The 20,085-nt window shown below is 35.0% G+C and overlaps 1 protein-coding gene across 11 annotated transcripts in view; it reads left to right on the forward strand.

The window, feature by feature from the left end:
• Positions 1-18,856, forward strand: part of ZFYVE1 (zinc finger FYVE-type containing 1) — a 61,676-nt gene extending 42,820 nt beyond the window's left edge. For 2 of the 11 annotated variants that reach the window (XM_074290104.1, XM_074290106.1), the window contains exons 2-10: positions 239-306; positions 3,270-3,376; positions 5,933-6,041; positions 6,536-6,633; positions 6,725-6,842; positions 15,943-16,113; positions 16,705-16,885; positions 17,362-17,475; positions 18,609-18,856. In XM_074290104.1, coding sequence (XP_074146205.1) covers positions 3,312-3,376; positions 5,933-6,041; positions 6,536-6,633; positions 6,725-6,842; positions 15,943-16,113; positions 16,705-16,885; positions 17,362-17,475; positions 18,609-18,841 — 1,089 coding nt within the window. In that variant the 5' untranslated portion in view covers positions 239-306; positions 3,270-3,311 and the 3' untranslated portion in view covers positions 18,842-18,856. Of the gene's footprint in view, positions 1-238; positions 307-671; positions 1,031-1,322; positions 1,726-3,157; positions 3,377-5,932; positions 6,042-6,535; positions 6,634-6,724; positions 6,843-15,942; positions 16,114-16,704; positions 16,886-17,361; positions 17,476-18,608 lie in introns of those variants that run through there. The other 9 variants (XM_074290100.1, XM_074290103.1, XM_074290105.1 and 6 more) reach the window with 8 other exon arrangements.
• Positions 18,857-20,085: the final 1,229 nt, after the last annotated feature.

Raw genomic sequence — 20,085 nt, forward strand, 5'->3', positions numbered from 1 at the left:
TTAAATATAAGGTGAAATATAGTAGGATAAGTGATAAGAGGAAAAGGTCTATAGTCAAAATTACCTTAAATTGCCTATAAAATGAACCGTATATAGCAAGATATCTTTAAAAAGTTCTTAGTTGGAAAGAGGGGTTAAGACTTTTTTTAAAAAGGACGGTTATATCAACAATCAGATGGATCTGAGATGGTTGCTATGGAAACAATTGAATGTAAATTTTATTTTTCACTACACCCAGCTAAAGTATTGATCAGGAGGCAGGCTGGAACCAGGACTTCTACTCAAATAGAAGAAAACTAAAAACAGGTAAAGACTCAGCTGGCAGGGAAATTGATGATTAGGGAAAAATACTCTTGAAAACTCTTCACATGTAAGTTGTACATTTATAATAATATCAAAGAGTATGCACACCACCATATAACTTACTCTTTTTGCTTAATGATTGAAATCATAAAGAACACAAGAAAGTTAAAGGAAGCATGGGGGTGAGGGGGACCTTCTGGCTAACCAGGAAGTTCTTCCAGGTGAAGCAGAATGAATAGATTGAATATGAATGTATGAAGTGATGTGGAGGAGGTTCTAGAATCATGCAACCTACTATGAGATGCATGTAAGAACTGAGAATAATTGAAAGAAAGCAGACTCACACTTCTCATCTTAGGCCCTGGGCTTATACTCATTAAATGGAATGGATCACAGGCACTAAATAAACTATTTCTGACCCCCTTTCCTTTTTCCTTTCTTCCCTCTCATCTCCTCCCCTTCCCCCTCTCCCTTTCCCTCCCCTTCTTTCCCCATTCTTTCCCTTCCCCCTTCTCACTTCCCTCCCTCACTTTCCTTCTGTCTTCCCTATTCCTCTTCTCCCTCTCCCCTCACCCTCTCCCTTCTCCCTTCTCCCTTTTCCCTCTTTCCTTCCCTGTTTTCCCCTCTCTCCCTTCCCCCCCCTCACTTCTTTCATTTCCTCTCTTTTCTATCCTATTCCACCGTTCTGGACCCCTTTTCAAGTCCCATTCCCACAGATTCTTTGCAGGCAAGCAACTTAAGTGATGCAGAATGCTAAATAATTGATATTGATACACTATGGAGAAGCATTACTGCTGCCTAAATTCAACTTATGTGTCCTAGAAAGGGGAAGGGAGAAGAGACAGGAATAGGGGAAAGGGGGAAGAAGAGGAGTAAAAGAGAGGGGGAGAGAGAAGGGGACTTAAGGGAGGAGTGGGGGATGGGTGGGATAGGATCACAATGCCCTAGGAGAGAGGGCTTGGAGCATAGAATTCAGAGCAGGAAGGAGTGTAGAAATCATATAGTCTCAACCCCTTCATTTTACAGATCAAGGAAGGAAGCCCAAAGAGTTTCCAGGAGAGGGGTGCTGTAAAAGGGAAGGAAAGAGGGCCTTAAACACAAACTTTGTCTACCTACTGTTTTACTTATAGTCAATTCAATATATAGCAAGGGAACCCCCCACAATTCCCCCCCCCCAAGAACAACAAACATTTTGCTTAGCCTTTATAATCAGACTGTCTGCAGGAGTTTGGGCCACTGTTCATGAAACTGGGATGGTTTGAGACAGCTCTTATAGGGAATTGTAAGAGAAACCTGTTGATTATGGTCAGCAACTTCCCTATATGAGGAAAGTGTTTACTGGGGAGTGAAGACAAGTTTCCGGTGGCACCTGATCTTTTCCACAAGTATCTTTTGAATGTCTGAGGTGTGCATTTCACTATCGTAGGCATATATAAAATAAGTAAAACAGATGATCCATACTATACAGAGCTTATTCTATAATTGAGAAAACAAAAACATTTAAAGACCAAGCTATGTGATACCTGGACTAAGTTATAGGGCTCAGGAAGAGGGGGTGGTTTGGGTTGGAGGATTCAGGAAGGCTTCATGATAGGGCAGAAGGGTGGGATTTGAATTTGAGTGTTAAGTATGAATAGAGTTAAGATAGGGGTAAGAGAAGAGAGACCCTATTCCAAGAAAAAGAATTCATATTTAGATTATAGCTATATTTTTGTTTTAATGGGGTTTTTTTTTGGAGTGTGTGCCTTACTATTTTCAAGTTGTGATAAATGATTTCATTGCTTTTTCAAAAATCATCTTCAAAAGATGAATTGTCCCATTTTAATCACTACATTGGATCATTTTATACTTGTCTAAGCTTTTATTTATTTAAATATGCCCCATTGTATAAAGTTCTCTCCAGAGCTTGAAGCTTCTGCACTGACATTGGTATCTCTTTGCCTCTGCCCAATTTCTTTTCATTAAAGTTATTCCTTCTTCCAAAAAAAAAAACAAAAAAACCAAAAACCTCTCCCTTTTGCAAGGTAACCTAAATGATTAAGCTAATTATTGAAAACCTGGAATTTAAAGTGAAATTGGATGTCTTTTAATGACTACAGAATCTAATTTTTTAATTTGCATAATTTTGGAAATAGTTGATTGAAATTGTATTGCTTTTTTCACAGATTCAACTTTGTCTGACTAAGACTTAGAGGGGAAAATAAAATTCAGCTTGAAAGGATGACCTCCTAGAATGTAATAAGTAAATAGAGGATTAGAAATGGCAGATATCTTTCAAAATAAATTTTTCCATTTGTCTCTGCAAAACCTTTATCCTTTGACCTGGAACTTACTTCAACTTCAAAGAGGCTCAGTTGCTTCTTGGCTTTTGGCTTAATTGTACCGATAAAAGATTGCCAAATGTTATGATATTTCCTCCTTAATTTTTGGAATAGTTTTCTCCCTCATTTTGACATTGGCCCAACCTTTAATAAACCATCTATATGGATTATGAGGGGAGGGAAAAGAAAGAGTAAGGAATCCAGAAAATCCTTAACTTTATATTCATTATGAGAACTGTCACCTTTCTATGCTTTATTTTCTTATTGTCAACTGACCGTGATAAAATTGGCCACTTAGATTTGTAAATGTCTGAGATTAAAGATCCAGTGTATAACATGTTTTAACTTTACGTAGAATAAAGGGGAACTGTCAGCTTACTTTGAATCCTTCATGGCTTTTGGAAAAGAGGGTAATGTTAATTTCTTCCTGAGGCTTATTTAAGTATTGCTTAATGCTTTCTAGGCCATGATAGCAGCACTTGCATTCTGTTGGTCTCCATTCCCTAGGTGGGGAATCTCTCAGAGCAGACCAGTTAATTTAGCCTTTCTAAGGAGACACCTCCCCTTTGAAGACAGAACAGGGCAGAAGTGGCTTTCTCTTGAATTACTTAGGAGTTTCTTGCCTTCCCCCCTCAATTCTGGCAGGCATTGAGTGACCGCTTCAGCGGTGAGATCCCCGATGACCAGATGGCTCACAGTTCCTTTTTTCCAGACGAGTACTTCACCTGCTCCTCCATTTGCCTCAGCTGTGGGTAAGTGAAGAAAACAATTCACCCTACCCATTACCAGAAGAATAAGGGAGTAGGCCTGGCCTCCTTTGTGTAGTACAAATTAAATGGAGCTCAATTTTTTAAAGTTGTAGATAGCCTGTGGAACATGATGTCTTATAAAGCTCAAAGTGTACTTTAGGATTAACCTTGGAAAATTCCAAACCAGAGTGGCACTTGGGCAAGGTGGGATAGAGAGGTTGGGTTCAAAATCTAAATATCAATATATTGAATTATCTAATGAATATTGACTGTTTGAGAGAGTTAAGTATAGGATAAAGAGCAGTGGGTTTCCTATAAGAAAATCTAAATTTGACTTTAATTTTGCTACTTATCAAATGGAGAAATGTTTATTAAGCAGGTATTCTTTTCAAGGCACTGAAGAAAAAAAGAATCTTTCCTCTCAAAAAAATATTCTACAGAAAATGTTAATGGTTGGTATAGTGTTTTAAGGCTCGTAAAAATTATCTCACTTGAATCCTCACTGACAGCATTTTTTCTGCTCTATAAATGAAATTGAGACACATAAAGGTTAAGTGATTGGCTAGTGTTGGATCTGGATTCAATCCTAGGTCCTTTCCTTAATTACTACCTCCCTGGGTGACCCTGAGCAAATCATCCACTTAAGTGGGTGTTGGTTTCCTCATTTGCAAAATGAAAGTTATACTCATGTTTAACATTTTTGGAAAAAAAGAACAAATGGCACCTCAGCAGATTACACAAAGTTGGCAAGAATATGCTATATTATTTGAATCAGGATCCAAAAACATCTTGACAGGTTTGAGCTAAATCTAATAAGATAAAATTTAATAGAGATAAATTGTAAAGTGTTATACATAAGCTTAACAAATTAACCTCATAAATATTGGAGAAAAACATGGATAGAAAATAGTTTTTCTGAAAAAGTTTTGGAGTTTTAGTTGACTAAAAGCTCAATAAGAGACAACAGCTTTAAAAAGCTAATGCAGTTTTAGATTTCATTAATAGAGGTATAGTTTCAGTAACTGGGGGTAATTTGCTGTGTTTTATTCTGCCCTCATCAGTTCTCATTCAATATTTTGTTTAGTTTACAGGTGTCCCATATTAGGAAGGACATCACTGTTAAGTTTAGAGAATATTTTGAGGAGGACAATTATAGTAGGTTTTTTTGAGTTAATACTGGATGAGGATCAGTTAAAGAAACTGGAGATGTTTTAGCTTCAAGAAAGGTAGACTTAGAAAGGATATATCATAATAACTATATTCAAGGATTTGGAAGGCTATAATATGGAAGAAGGATTAGATTTGCTCTATTTGGTTGAACAAGGTTCAGAGTAAAAATAAGTAACATGAGAAGAAGTTTCAGAGTCACATCTAAGCTTTCTCTAAGAGGGGAAAAAATTTGAGTTATCCAAAGTGTAACTGGCTATCTTTGGGAGGTGGTAGATTGCTTGACATTGGAGCCTTTAAAGTAAAGACTATTTCTTAGGTATGTTGGCGGAGAAATTCTTTTTCCAGTATTGTTTGGACTAGATGGTTATTGGACACTGGATTCAAGAGTTAAGAACCAGATTTAAATTCTAACCCAGATATTTCCTAGTTGTCCGGGCAGATCTCCTAACCTCTCTGTGCTTGTTTTTTCATCTGTAAAAGTAGGGTAATGGATTTAATGGCTCTAAGGCTTCATGTAGCTCTTAATATCTAATATATCTAATATCTTTTTTTTTCTTTTTCTTAATGGGAAATTTCAAGTCCTCCTTTAGCTTTTCCACCGTGGAAAAGATTTTTTTTCTTCTTTTCACTTCATAATGTCTTCTTTGTACGCACAAAGCTGCTAATCTAATATTAAGTCCTTATCACCTCCCATTTGACTGTTGTGATAACCTCTTCATTAGTTTCCCTGCTTTTCACATCTTTTTTTCTAGTATATTTTCCACAGTTACCAAATTGATATTTCTCAAATAGAGAAATGCCCATGTCACTTGTCTTCTCAGTAACGTCAGGTGGTTTTTTATTCCTTTTGGAATAAAATGCAAACTTGTTTGTTTGGCATTTAAAGTCCTCCAGACAAGCTGGCTTCAGCCTATTTTTTCCAGTCTTAAATATTTATTCCCTTTCATGCTCTATACGGTCTAGTCAAACTGACCTACTAATTGTAGTATTCTTTCACATCATTACATTTCCCATCCCCAAGCCTTTGCAGAGGCTTTACCCCCATGCTTGAAATGCACTCTGTCCTTACCTCTGTCATTTAGAATCTCTCTCTTGGTTACTTTAAATCCCAGCTTAAGCCCTATCTCCAAATTAGTTTTTTCCTGATTACCTCTAACAGTTGCTAGAGCCTCTTCCCAAATTATTTTATACTTATAGTCTATATATTTTCTTTTTATTTGTGTAAATTTGCATATACATATTTTTCCCTGTTCCTGCTTCCTAGTCATAGTAATGGTGATGACTTCACCACAACGATATCTTATGGCTGTTTTTTGACTTAAAATAACTTCCAGGCAACAAACAATTTCCCTTGCTTGTTGGCATCACTGTTACTTTTTTGGATCATAGGTCTGGATGTAAAAATAGCATGAATCATGGAAAAGAAGGAGTGCCTCATGAAGCAAAGAGCCGCTGTAGATACTCCCACCAGTATGATAACCGGGTTTATACTTGTAAAGTAAGTAACTGAGAGATTTTATTTTTTCTACAGGTATACTTTTTTTCCTCTCCTCTGAGAGATTGAAGTTTGAAATAATTCACAAGCTATCTTTTATTCTATCTCAGTGCTTTTGGAGTCAGAATTCCAAGTGTATTGTAATGTTACTGGTACCTTTTGTCAGGTATTTAAGTGTTCATTTTCAGATGGGATTTTTTTTTAGAACTTCCTGATTTTGTTTCACTTTATGTCCTCTAGATCTACAGTTTAGAGATTTGTTTTATGGTTGCATATTCACACAAAGTTTCTTTAGCCATAATGTACCATCTAATCATTTTTAGACTTTATATTCATGTGTATGCTTATGTTCTATTGATTAATTTCCAGAGAATTGGCATCTTTTAAAAAGTGGTCTTTTTTTCTGACCTATATTTGATGCCAAATTTCATTAGTGTTCATGAGGGGTTGGGGTCTTCTCTATCCACAAGAAGCTGATGGAGTTCTATATGTTCCAGGCCTGCTATGAAAGAGGAAAGGAGGTCAGTGTGGTGCCTAAAACATCCGCTTCCACTGATTCCCCTTGGATGGGTCTTGCAAAATATGCATGGTCTGGGTAAGTAGAGGTAGCTAAGTTTCAGATACTTCAGTATATACCTATCTCCTCCTTATGCCTATGTGGATAACTCTTTATATCTCCATTACAGGTATGTGATTGAGTGTCCTAACTGTGGTGTGGTATATCGTAGTCGGCAGTACTGGTTTGGGAATCAGGATCCTGTGGACACAGTCGTAAGGACAGAAATTGAACATGTTTGGCCTGGAGTAAGTGCTCTCTTTTTTTCTTTTTTCTTCCCAGCTATCTAGTAATATATAAATGTAACAGAAGGTTATTTTTTGATGTCAGAATTAGTCATTAATACATTGGTAATGATGACTTCTGATAAAGATTGTATTGTAAAAGGTTGTGAAGGAGCCCTGTTCTTTAGCACTTCAGATAGCTGAAAAGAGCTCCAGATATATTCTAATAATAAAGAAAACTGAAAAAGAACAGAAGCTCCTCTATCTAGTCTAGGGTTCATGGACTGTATAAGTGCATAGCCAGATTGTTTGGAGATGCCAGCAGAAAGCTCTGGTTAATAAGCCTGAAGCTTGGGAGATCTAAGAAAAGAGCAGCGTTAAGGAATACTGCAAGCTTTGGTAAATAGGGCCAAAATCAGCATGCACTTTGAATATGGACATTCCTGGTGAAGGGCAGGGGAGGTGGGGGAAATAGAATGAGTAGTAGTCAGCAATGAGAGTGAGATATAGTAATCAGGATCTGACACTTAAGCCTAGCCAGAGAAGAAATAGAAATTTAGGGAACATGTACATACAAAGAGAAAATAATTAATATGCCATTTTACAAATGATATGGTTGTTTACATAGAGAATCTTACGTATTCAAATAGAAATCAGTTTGAAACTTCAGTAAAGTAGGAGTATATAAAATAAACCCATAAAAATCAGTAGCCATTTTACATGTTATTAATTTGAAAGAAATAAAGAAATAAAAAAAAGAAATCTCATTCCAAATAACTGTGCCTTGATATCATTATTCATGGATAAAAGTACAAAGTACTTTAAGTGGAAATTAAGAAATTTGCTTGTGATTGAACTCCATAAAAAATGTGATGAAAATGCATGAAATAATTTACAGATCTAATGCCATACCATTTAAACTACCAAGGAGTTATTTTGTAGAATTAAGTAAAATAATCACAATATTTATCTAGAGGAACAAAGGCCAAGAATTTTAAGAGTAATACAAAAGGTTCAAATCGAGTGGAACTAATTATATTAGATGTCAAATTACATGATAAAGTTAGTAAGCAATAAGATAATTTGGGTGCTGGTAAGAAAAAAAAAGTTTATTAATGGGACAATCTAATAAGATCTAGAAGCAATCTTACATAGTAATATGGTTTATGATAAATCTAGGGACACTAGCTACTAGATACTACTATACATTATTTTTCATCAAAATTCCTGGAAAAAGTGGGAAGCACTTTAGCAGTAATTAGTTTTAGAGTAACGTTATATTATATACTACAATACTCCTCATGGAAAAATGTATGAAATACCAAAGGATATTTCATGAAAATCCAACTATGAGGAAGAAAATTCTTAGCTAAACAAGGAATAGAGATTATCTAAAAAGATAAAAGGAGTGGTTTTGATTATCTTTAGTTCTAGTTGATACATTGTTCTAGAAAGAGAAGGAAAACAATTTGAGAAGTTTCCATTACAAATATCTCTTAAAGGTCTGTTAATCTAAGCTATTTAGAGAACTGATAAAAATGCATAAGAATACTGCCATTCCTTAAAGGAGGGAAAGGGACCAAGACCACCACATATGCAGAAAAGCCCTTTTTGTAGTGGCCAGAAACTGGAAACTGAGTGGATGCCCATCAATTGGAGAATGGCTGAGTAAATTGTGGTATATGAATGTTATGGAATATTAATTGTTCTGTGAGAAATGACCAGCAGGATGATTTCAGAGAGGCTTGGAGAGACTTACCTGGGAACCGATGCTAAGTAAAATGAGCAGAACCAGGAGATCATTGTACTCAGCATCAGCAAGATTATGTGATATTTAAAAAAAAAAATTATGTGATGTTCAATTCTGATGGACATGGCATTTCTCAACAATGAGACGATGCAGAACAGTTTCAATAATCTTGTAATGAAGAGAGCCATATACATCCAGGGAGAAAACTGGGAACTGAGTGTGAATCACAACATAGCATTTTCACTCTTTTTGTTGTTGTTTGCTTGCATTTTATTTTCTTTCTTCTTTTTTTTTACCTTTTTTGATTTGATTTTTCCTGGGCAGCAAGATAATGGTATAAATATGTATGCATATATTGGATTTAATTTATATTTTTACTATGTTTAACATATATTGGATTACTTGCTATCTAGAGGAGAGAGTGGGAAGACGGGGCGGGGGGAGAAATTGGAACAAGGTTTTGCAAGGGTTAATGTTGAAAAATTATCCATGTATATCTTGAAAATTAAAAAGCTTTAATAATAATAAAAAAGAATAAGCCATTCCCCAGTTGCAAGTTGGTGTATGGATATGAATAGGCCATTTTCAAATGAAATGGAAATTATAATGAACCATGTGAAAAAAATGCTCTAATTCACTAATAAGGAAAATACTTTTTTTTTTTTTATTATATATATATATATATATTTTATAATATTATCCCTTGTATTCATTTTTCCAAATTACCCCCCCTCCCTCTATTCCCTCCCCCCGACGACAGGCAATACCATACATTTTACATGTGTTACAATATAGTCTAGGTACAATACATGTGTGTGAATATCATTTTCTTGTTGCACAATAAACATTAGAATCCGAAGGTACATGCAACCTGGGCAGACAGATATTAGTGCTAACAATTTACATTCCCCTCCCAGTGTTTCTTCTCTGGGTGTAGCTACCTCTGTCCATCATTGATCAACTGGAAGTGAGTTGGATCTTCTTTATGTTGAAGATTTCCACTTCCATCAGAATACATCCTCATACAGTATTGTTGTTGAAGTGTATAGTGATCTTCTGGTTCTGCTCATTTCACTCAGCAACAGTTGATTTAAGTCTCTCCAAGCCTCTCTGTATTCCTCCTGCTGGTCATTTCTTACAGAGCAATAATATTCCATAACCTTCATATACCACAATTTACCCAACCATTCTCCAATTGATGGACATCCATTCATTAGGAAAATACTTTTTAAAAAGTTTTTTTAAAAAAAGAATCACTTCACACATCATGTCCATCAGATTGGCAAAGATGACAAAAGAAGTAAATAGCAATTTTGAAACTATGGTGTCAGGATGGGTACTTAGTGTGCTCTTGGAAATATGAACTGGTACAACCATTCTGGAAAACTATTTGGAATTACATATTTCAGTATAGGTGTATCTGTCTTTGGACCCAGTAATACTATTAGATTCTTTTTTTTTTTTTTTTCTTAGTTTTGAGAAGCTTACATTTTATTGGAGGAAACAACATGTACATTATATATTTTCTTTTTTTTTTTATTTGATGTTTTATTTTTGCTCAGTTACATATAAAACAAATTTTAATATCTGTGAATTTTGAATTTCATATTGTTTCCCTTCTTTTCTCTCCTTCCCCCCATATTGAGAAAGCACATGTAAAATTATGCAAAATTTTCCATAAAAATAGTGATATTAGAATCTATTTTTATGGTGATCAGGAATAGAAATCTATGTACAAAAATATTTATGGCAGCACTTATTTGTTGTGGCAAAAAATTGGAAATGAAATAGGTGATGATTTGGGGAATGACTGAACAATCTGTGTTACATAAATGTAGTGGAATTTTATTATGCCTAAAGAAAGAAAGACCTTTGTTATGAATCCAGAAAAATACAAAAAGACTTATGTGGACTTATGCAAAGTATAGTGAACTGAATCAGAATATTTTAATAGATGACTACAATAATGTAAGGGGAAACAACTCTGAGAAACCTCAGAATTTTGACTAAAATATCTACTGAAATCATGACTTCAAAAGACTGATAGTGCATCTATTGGTACTGAGAAGAATTAAAGGTACAGAACCAGATAGGCATTCTCAGTAATGGCCAATGCTGTGATCTCTTTTGCTTAACTATATATATATTCATAAACCAGGGCTTTTACATAAGGATTGAAGAAGATAGAATGGTTGATAGTGATATAAATGCAAAAAGCTTCAGCAAAACATTTTAAAAGTAAAAAACAAAACAAAGAACAATTTCAGTATTATGCAAATTGTTAGCAGAAATAGGGAAATAGTGTCCACTCTTAATGAAATTTCTTTTATGTAACAAATACAATTTTTATACCTACACGAGGGAGAAATAACACAGAGAAAGAAAATATTTAACATATATAGTTTCTTTTAAAATACTAGCAAAGAAACTACAACAAAATACTAAATATATTACCTATCAAGACCTGGGTGGATATATACTAGGAATTCAGAGCTGGCCCATTATTAGAAAAGTTTAATACACAAACTTTCTTAATATCATAAAATTATCTGTTATCAGTAGATGCAGAACAAGCTTTTGACAAAATATAGTAGCAACTTCATGTTAAAAACATTAAGCACAGAAATAAATGGATCATTCCTTAATGTAATAATAGTATTTAAAATTATTTTTTGTAACACATAACACACCAGAGGCCTTTTTGGTGAGATCTGAGATGATTTAAATCAAGTAGTCCATTTTCATTCCTCCTTATTTGATTTTTGTTCTAGAAGAATTATCGATAATGGAAGACAAAAAGAAATTGTGAGAATAAATATAAGTGGAAACAATTGCCACTTTTTGCAGCTAATTATTTGTATTGGTGAATTTAGAGATTCAGTGAAAAAAGTTTAATTGAAACAGTAACTTAAATGTAGCAGGATATATAAAATAACCTTTTCTCTTTTCTCCTTCCTCCTCCCTTGGCCATATTAATTAATCTTTTTGTTTATTACCAGTAGAAAGAGATTGAAAAAATAAATTCCTTTCGAAATAATGTTAGAATGTATGATATATCTGCATCTACCAAGACATACATAGAAATTATATGAATACAATTACAAAACTATTTGACACTGGTTAAAAATAAAGAAATTGATTACTGAAACAAGTTAGATACACAGGTCCCAGAATTAATTCTTATAGCATGGTGTCCAGTGAGCACAAAGACACTTTGATTCCTTGGTAAAGATTCAATATTGGACAGAATCTCCTGAGAAAATTAAAAAGTAGTCTGGAGGGGAAAGATTTCTTGACAAAGAAGGGATAGAAAGTATCATAGGAGATAAAATAAACAATTTTGATTATACAAAATTGAAAGTTTTTTGTATTAACATTACTGTAGTTAAAAGGAAAATAGCTAGCTGGAAGAAAATTTTAGAGGAAAATTACACCCCCCCACACACATATATATATAAATATGTGTGTATTTTTTTTTTTAAAAGAAAATACTACATATTCTGGCAATGTGCAAGTCATACACATTTCGGTATTGAAGGGTAATAAAAAATAATAGGGCAAATAAGCATCCAGTTACTTAAAAGTCTGATTTCTTCTCCAGATGCTTTGGACTTGACTTTCAATTTTCAGTGTAGCATTAAGGAAGCCATCAGGTTATATAATTTAAATAGACCCACAAAGTAATGCACTTGCAATGATTTTAGTGTCACAAGCTGCAGAAATGAAAGTGTTTCCAGTCACTTCTATGAAGTATATGTAGCTTACATTTTGAAAGAACACATAAGACGCTATCCCTCACCGCTTTTTTCTCTTGACAGTGTCTGAATTATAAGTTTCAGAAGACTCAGCCACTGGCTGTGAATACCAGGCCACATCTGTTTCAATAAACTGATCTGATATTACTTCTCTACAACTGAACCCATTTTCAATTTTTTTTCATATCTTTGGGAAGAACTGTAGTCATATTTTCACAGATTTTTAAAATTTTAAAAGCTTATCTTTTTTTGTGGAACAAGCTTAAATTTTATATGGGAAATCTTTAAACACAATACATATGGGTATTGTGAATTTGCATTTTTCTAAGTCAATATTCTATGGCAACAATCCATTTATATTTTGGTTTGATTACCAGTGTTTTGGGTTTTGGTTGAACAAGATGACTTCTCTTGTTGGATTTGACCTTCAGTGATCTTTTTTTTTTTTTTTTTAAAGCCTATTTTTATAGAAATCTTTTATTTTAATTTTTGGTGAGGTAATCGGGGTTAAGTGACTTGTCCAAGGTCACACAACTAGTAGGTGTTAAATGTTTGAGGTCTCCCTAACTTCAGGATTGGTGCACCATCTAGCTTTGTCCCCTAAATTAAGGTATAGTTACAAATAAATGAAAATTGCCATTACAAAGCATTTTGCAAGGCACTTTATATACAGTAGAGCATTTGATTCTTATATAACATCATAGTAGAAAAATAAGAGAGGTGATGTTTGAAGGGTGGAGGTGACATAAGAAAGGTTTTTGATAGAAATCTGATATTCATGTTGCCTAGGGAATTGATCCAAAAATGTAAACATAAGAGCCTTTCCCCAGATAAAAGAAGGAATAGTTCTCAAAAGAAGAAATGTACATTATCAATAGCTATTTAAAATGTTTAAATGAGAAAAATGGAAATTTAAAGAAACTTGAAGTTTTGCCTGAGATCCATCAGATTGTCAAAGATATTAAAAAAGGAAAATGATGATTGTAGAAGAGAAAGAACAGGTACACACTAATGCATCATTAATTAAAGCTGTGAATGGCTCTCATGATTCTGGAAAGTTAATTTGTAACACTACCCCAAAAGTCATCAAACTATGCATATTTTTTGATCCTATAACAATAGTGCAACTATTGTTGGCATATACCTTTTTACCTATATATCTTTATACCTAAGAAATTTTTTAAAAAGATGAGTCATACAAAATAGTCAAGGACTATAGCAATCTAGTGTTCCACAAACCCAAAGTCCCCAGCTTTTGGCGTAAAAACTCACAATTTGACAAAAACTGCTGGGACATTGGAAACTAGAATAGCAGAAACTATGTATTGACCCACACTTAATACCATATACCAAGATAAAGGCTGAAGTGGGTTCTTGATCTAGACGGAGATATTATCAGCAAATTAGAAGAACAAAAGATAGTTTATCTCTCAGATTTATGGAGAAAAGAATTTGTGACCAAAGAAAAATTAGAGGTCATTATTAATCACAAAATAGATAATTTTAATTATATTAAATTATTGTACAAAGAAAACTAATGCAGACAAGTTTAGAAGTGAAGCAATAAACTGGGAAAAATTTTTTTGACATTTAAGAGTTTTTAAAAAGGTCTCATTTATAAAATACATAGAGAATTGACTCAAATTTATAAGAATTCAAGCCATTCTTCAGTTGATAAATGGTCAAAGGATATGAATAGACAATTTTCTGAAGAAATTGATGAAAAAATTGAAACTATTTGTAATCATATGAAAAGGTGCTCTAAATCACTGTTGATCAGAAAAATGCAAATTAAGACAACTCTGATATAACACCACACATCTTTCAGATTGGCTAAGATGACAAGAAAAGATAATGATGAATGTTGAAGGGGATAAGGGGAAAGCTAGGATAATTATAATAGGAGGAAAGTAATTTACTCCCCCTCACAAATCATTAAATTGTGCATAACTTTTAATCCCAAGATAATGTCTATTACTGTCATATCCCAATGAGATTTTTTTTAAAAAGAGAGAAAAAGCCTATGTGTTCAAAGATACATCTAATGCATTTTTTAAAAGCTAAGAACTCAGCAACCATCAATTAGAGGATGGCTAAACAAATGACAGCATATGAATGTGATGTATGAAAAGAAAGAAAAAATATTAATGAAATATTTAAAAAATACACAGAAAAGAGTAAAAGGAAGTTCAGAGGGGGACACAATTATGCAAAGCAGTATTGGAACTTCCATGTAAAACTTAATATATATGACAAACCCCCTCCCCCAACCAAGTTATATATGAGATCCATATTATCTTGCAGCAACCTCTTACTGTTTTTTCTTTGTATAAAGAAATGTTCACATTTTGATATTTTTCAGTTATTATACCAAAATTTAAAAGTTTTAAAAATAAGTATTTATGATGTGGTAGGTATGAATGGCCCTTGAGAGCCTTCTTGTTTCTCTGTCCTTAAAGTTTTCTTTTAAATTTACAATGTAAGAAGAAAACCTTTTTATTTATAAGGAAAGAATGAAATAGTTGAGAAACAAAAATTAAACCTAAACTTCTTTACCCACAGAAATATGATAGATTGTCACAACACTAAAATCTTAACTCTTTGGTTCTTCTACTAGGTGTTTCTTAAGCTGAACCTTTATGTCTTAAGAGTTAATTGTTCCATCATATGTAGCATCACAATTCAAAGGATTTCTTTAGTCTCTTTGAACAACCTTTGTTTTCTGAGTTGGTAGTTATACTTTGATCTCATTTCCAGAAACATTCTGCTTTTTGTTTCAGATTAGGCTCCTTTGAGGGCTTAATATGACTTCCATTCAGGTGGATATTTTTCCTGCTCTTAACATCACCAAAACCTAAGATGGATTGTGATCTCTTCTTTAAGCCATCATCATTATGAGATATAGATTATATTCTCCAAAAATGAATATCTTTGGTCAAGTCATTTAATCTCTTAAGTCTAAGCCTAATTTTTGCCCATCCATAAAATGGGAATAATATTATCTACAATGCCCACATGTTAGGCTTGTTATGAGGATCAAATGAGATACTTTTTGGGTATTATTTTGCAATGTTCAAAAGTACATGAATATCAGCTGCAATTATTGTTTTAAGATTAAAATTTTTTATAAGAATTAAATTTTTCCTATTGTGCTTATGTGCCTTCATAATTTTAGTTCCTTCAGTAAAATGTTTTTTAGTCTTAAAGTATATTTTAATCCTTGTTTTACTTTAAATATAATAACCAATATTTATATAGCACTTGTAGCTTTGCAAAGTGCTTTACACTGGGTGGTATTCTATTGGTCCTGATCCCCTAGGTTGACAATATGTCTAATAAATTCAATGGATTTGACATTTGTATGGGAGTGTGGTGGTTTTTGTGCTATAAATCTTTCCAAAAAGTTTTGTGTTCATTAGAATGTAAATTCCTTGTGCATAGAGACTATTACATTCTTTATATTTGCATCCCCAGAATTTAAGCAGGTAGTAGTGTTAGATAATAAAATGTTTGCTGGTTGATTTGTGAAGTTTAATTTATGACAGATATTCAGCTTATCAGAAGTATTAACTCCTTTCGTTTGGAGGCATTTTTTCATTCTTTCATTTGTTTGTTTCAGACAGATGGATTTTTGAAGGACAACAACAATGCTGCCCAACGCCTGCTAGATGGGATGAACTTCATGGCACAGTCAGTGTCTGAGCTGAGCCTTGGGCCCACAAAAGCAGTGACATCATGGCTGACCGACCAGATTGCCCCTGCCTATTGGAGACCCAACTCCCAAATCCTGGTATGTAGTATCATCTGCACAGTCCCATCAACCATGTCATTTTATGCGCATTAAACTTTATACCATTTACCTGCCAGTTTATTGAGAGGAGCCAAAGAGATTTGTTTTTCCCTATCAAAATCTACAGCTTGGAGAGAGAGTACAATCTACCAGGTTTTCTTTTCCTGTTTTAATTTGGCAATTACTTTAGACAAGTCATGTCTCCTCACTTACTTTTGTTTCTCTGCTTGGAAGTGAGCTAATTGTGGTAAAAGGCACTAGAATCTCTGGTTTCAAGTAGTTAGTTTAACTCTGTGGTATCTTAGTCTCCAAGAAACCTTTTTGGAAAATTGCCCCAATTTTGATTTAAAAAAAAAACAAACCACTTATTGCTTTGGGGGCATTACTACTAACTTTCTTTCTTGGGAATAGTGTAGTTTTGCCAGGTGGAGTGAATGCCTGAGCTACCTCCTTTTGAGAAGGAGATTTCTAGTTAATATTCATAGCTAAATCAATCCCAGGATGGCTCCATGGCACTTATTCCATGTATCATGCCCCTTCTACCTGAACTGATACAAATGATCTGCTTCTTTTTTGTTTCTGGGTTGTTAGAATTGCAACAAGTGTGCAACATCATTTAAAGATAATGACACCAAGCATCACTGCAGGGCCTGTGGGGAGGGCTTCTGTGACAGCTGTTCATCCAAGACACGGCCAGTACCTGAGCGGGGCTGGGGGCCTGCGCCTGTTCGAGTGTGTGACACCTGCTTTGATGCAAGAAACGTCCATTTAGGTAATGTGGGACAGTGGACCCACCAGAACATAGTGAGAGGACCTTCTTCATTTGGGCATTCCGGATTAGATATACTCCCAGATTAGACCATTCTTTTCAGGGTGATTCATGTCTCTGGTATTTCCTCTTCTCTGTAGTAGTAGTATTTGTGGGAGAGAATCTTGAAGATATTTCTTTAGTACTCTTAAATCAAAACATTTCTCTTTCATTTTGAAGATAGGTTAATACATATTATAAGGTTATGGGATTACAAAACAGGTCAGGTTTTACCCAATCTTTTATCCTCAGCTGATGGTATGCTCCAAACCTTATAGAACTGATTAGTAGTATCCGGGGAGAAGAATCTAGAAGTTTGTTTTTTTTTTTTTCTCTTTCATATTTCATGCTTTCACAAGGAAATTGGTTATCTTCTATTGGAGATGAATGAACATTTATCATTAGGCTTTTCCTTTAATACAAAAATTTTTTTTGTACAGATGTCCCGGAGGCACAGGTGGATGAAGAAGGTGGGACACTGATTGCCAGGAAGGTGGGCGAGGCAGTGCAGAATACTCTGGGAGCAGTAGTAACAGCCATTGACATACCACTAGGTGGGCATGGACAATTATTTACTCCAGCATGTGTATTCCTAGCAAATTACCCATTCTTTTAATCTCAGTTTTATTTTCAGTTTTTCATTTTCCCCCTTCCACTTTTCCCTCCTTAACCCATTTGAGATGGCAAGAAAAGCAAATAAGTATAGTCAGACTAAATTTCTGTATTAGCTTTGCTCTTTACCCTCTCTAGAAAAAACCCTAAGGAGAAAGTATACTTCACTTTGTACTTTTTATCAGCTCCTTAACAGGAAATAATTAGTATATCCAACTTCTTTTCAAGGGCATAGGTCATTATTAATTAAGACTACTACGCTAACCACCTTCTGGATGACAAATTGATTAATACTTGTCTCTCAGGGACTTCTGTTTAAGTCTATTAGTGGTCTTGATTTTAGTGGTTTCATGGTATCTCTGGGAAGCATATAATCACATCAGCAAAAGCTTCAAATCAGGACTATCATTTTTGGAAGTGAAGTGTGTATGCTATAATAGATATGGTAAACTAATACTGGAGACTAGAGTAGAGAATTAGAATTGTAAGAAACTTGATTTTTTTTTCCCCCAGTCATCACTGTGCTTGAGTCAGGATAGACTATTCTTGATTTTAACTAAAGAACTTAGAAACCTTTTTCAAGAGTTTATGACTTACTGGCCAGAGAGACAGTATTTACTTTTACCTTTGTCTTCACCTCCGGGAGGAACTGGGGCAATTAGATGCCATACTGGACAGAGTGCTGGACCTTAAGTCAGAAAGACTCATCTTCCTAAATTCGAATTTAACTTCAGATATTCACCAACTTTGTAACCCTGGACAGCCCACTTCTCTCTATTTGCCTCAGTTTCCTCATCTGTAAAATGAGCTAGAGAAGGAAATACCAAGAAAACCCCAAATGGGATCATGAAGAGTCAGACATGACTGAAAAAACTCAGAGGTAAAATGAAAATATTTTTGGATCCTCTTATTTTTTTCCCCTCTGATAAAGTATACCATGGATCATTTGGTTTATGATGTTAGAACAAGGGGACGTGCTTATGCCAAGTACCTTGTGTGAAGGTACTATATATACCCTGGATGCTGACTTACTTGTCCTATGCTGGTTCTAACCATAATTCTTTCTCTTTTGTAGGTCTTGTGAAAGATGCTGCCAGACCAGCCTATTGGGTACCTGATCATGAGATCCTGCACTGCCACAATTGTCGAAAGGAATTCAGCATAAAACTTTCCAAACATCACTGCCGGGCCTGTGGCCAAGGCTTCTGCGATGAGTGTTCTCATGATCGCCGAGCCGTCCCCTCTCGAGGCTGGGACCACCCAGTCCGAGTCTGCTTTAACTGCAATAAAAAGCCTGGTGATCTTTAACGCCAGCTCCCTCTCCAGGTCCTTCACAATTCCTTAGGTTCTCAGGGTTAGAAACAAATCTTTTTGGGGGTCTTCCCCTCCTTGACCTGGTAGCCTATTGTAGTGTGTGCCCTCTTTCCTAGATATTCTTGGGGCTCTACCACCTCCATATGGGAGGCTAAGTGTCAAGCTGGGGGTGAATACATCAGATCAGGGCTGAAGGCCTAAATCCCTCGGGGTGGGGGGACTGGGCAGCTCATTTTATAGGTGAGTGTACCAGAATCCGTTGCATTTTATTCCAGTTTAAAAATAAAATATAAATACATATATCTATAATTATAAATAAATATATATATAAATACAAAGATATTGAGTGCTAAGGATGCAGTTGGCTACTGAATCCTTAACACAAGTTACCGGCGCAGGGAAAAATGGTAGCAAGAGTTCTTCCCTGCGAGGCTGGGCTAGGTCCAAAGCCATTGCATTGCTTGTTAGCCTTTTGCTTGTTCTCTTAAAGCATTTAAAAGCCTTTCTTTCCTTCCTATCTCCTCTTCCTCACTTAAAGGGTAGACTCCTCTAGCTGCTGTGGAGACTTAAGGCTTTATGGTATAATAATGTTTTGGGCAGCAGTATGGGGACTTCTATCCTTTGGTGTTCAGGAGGACTTAAGTTTAATTTCCCTAGCTAAGCCTGTTTCAGTCAGGAACCACCTACCTTCAAGTGCAGGTCACTAGAATCAATGGTGGGTGAGGGGCTGTGGTTTTGGAATTAGGTTTCAGCCTCCAGGAAAGTCAGGGTGTGGGTATCAGGCCACCTCCTGTATTTGAGAGCACAGGAAGAAGATACGTACTCCTCTGCTCCTTTTTAAAAATAGGTATCTTTACTTACTGTTGGAGTTTTTGTCTAGGCTTTTCTAAGATGCAGGGGACCCTTCTCCAAAATTTAGCACCTGGGTATCTCCCCTCACTACTTACTTCTCCTTAAAGCCTGTGACTTACTTCCAAGTGTTGCCCTAGGATTTTAATGCTTGTTTTAAAGTGTCTTATTCTTGGTTCCCAAAACATGAGCCCTCTTAATTATTAGAGGGATGACCATGAGTAATCTTCCAGGGACAAAGAGCACAAATTGGACTGTTAAAAGTTTTATTAAAACATATATATATATCTATATCTGTGTGTATACATATTCATATATATACACACACACACATACATATATGTATATATGTTACAACAGAGCACATAAGAAAACAAAATTCCATCATC

This window comes from Sminthopsis crassicaudata, chromosome 2 (genome assembly GCF_048593235.1).
Source record: "Sminthopsis crassicaudata isolate SCR6 chromosome 2, ASM4859323v1, whole genome shotgun sequence".
In the NCBI taxonomy this organism is placed as follows: domain Eukaryota; kingdom Metazoa; phylum Chordata; class Mammalia; order Dasyuromorphia; family Dasyuridae; genus Sminthopsis; species Sminthopsis crassicaudata.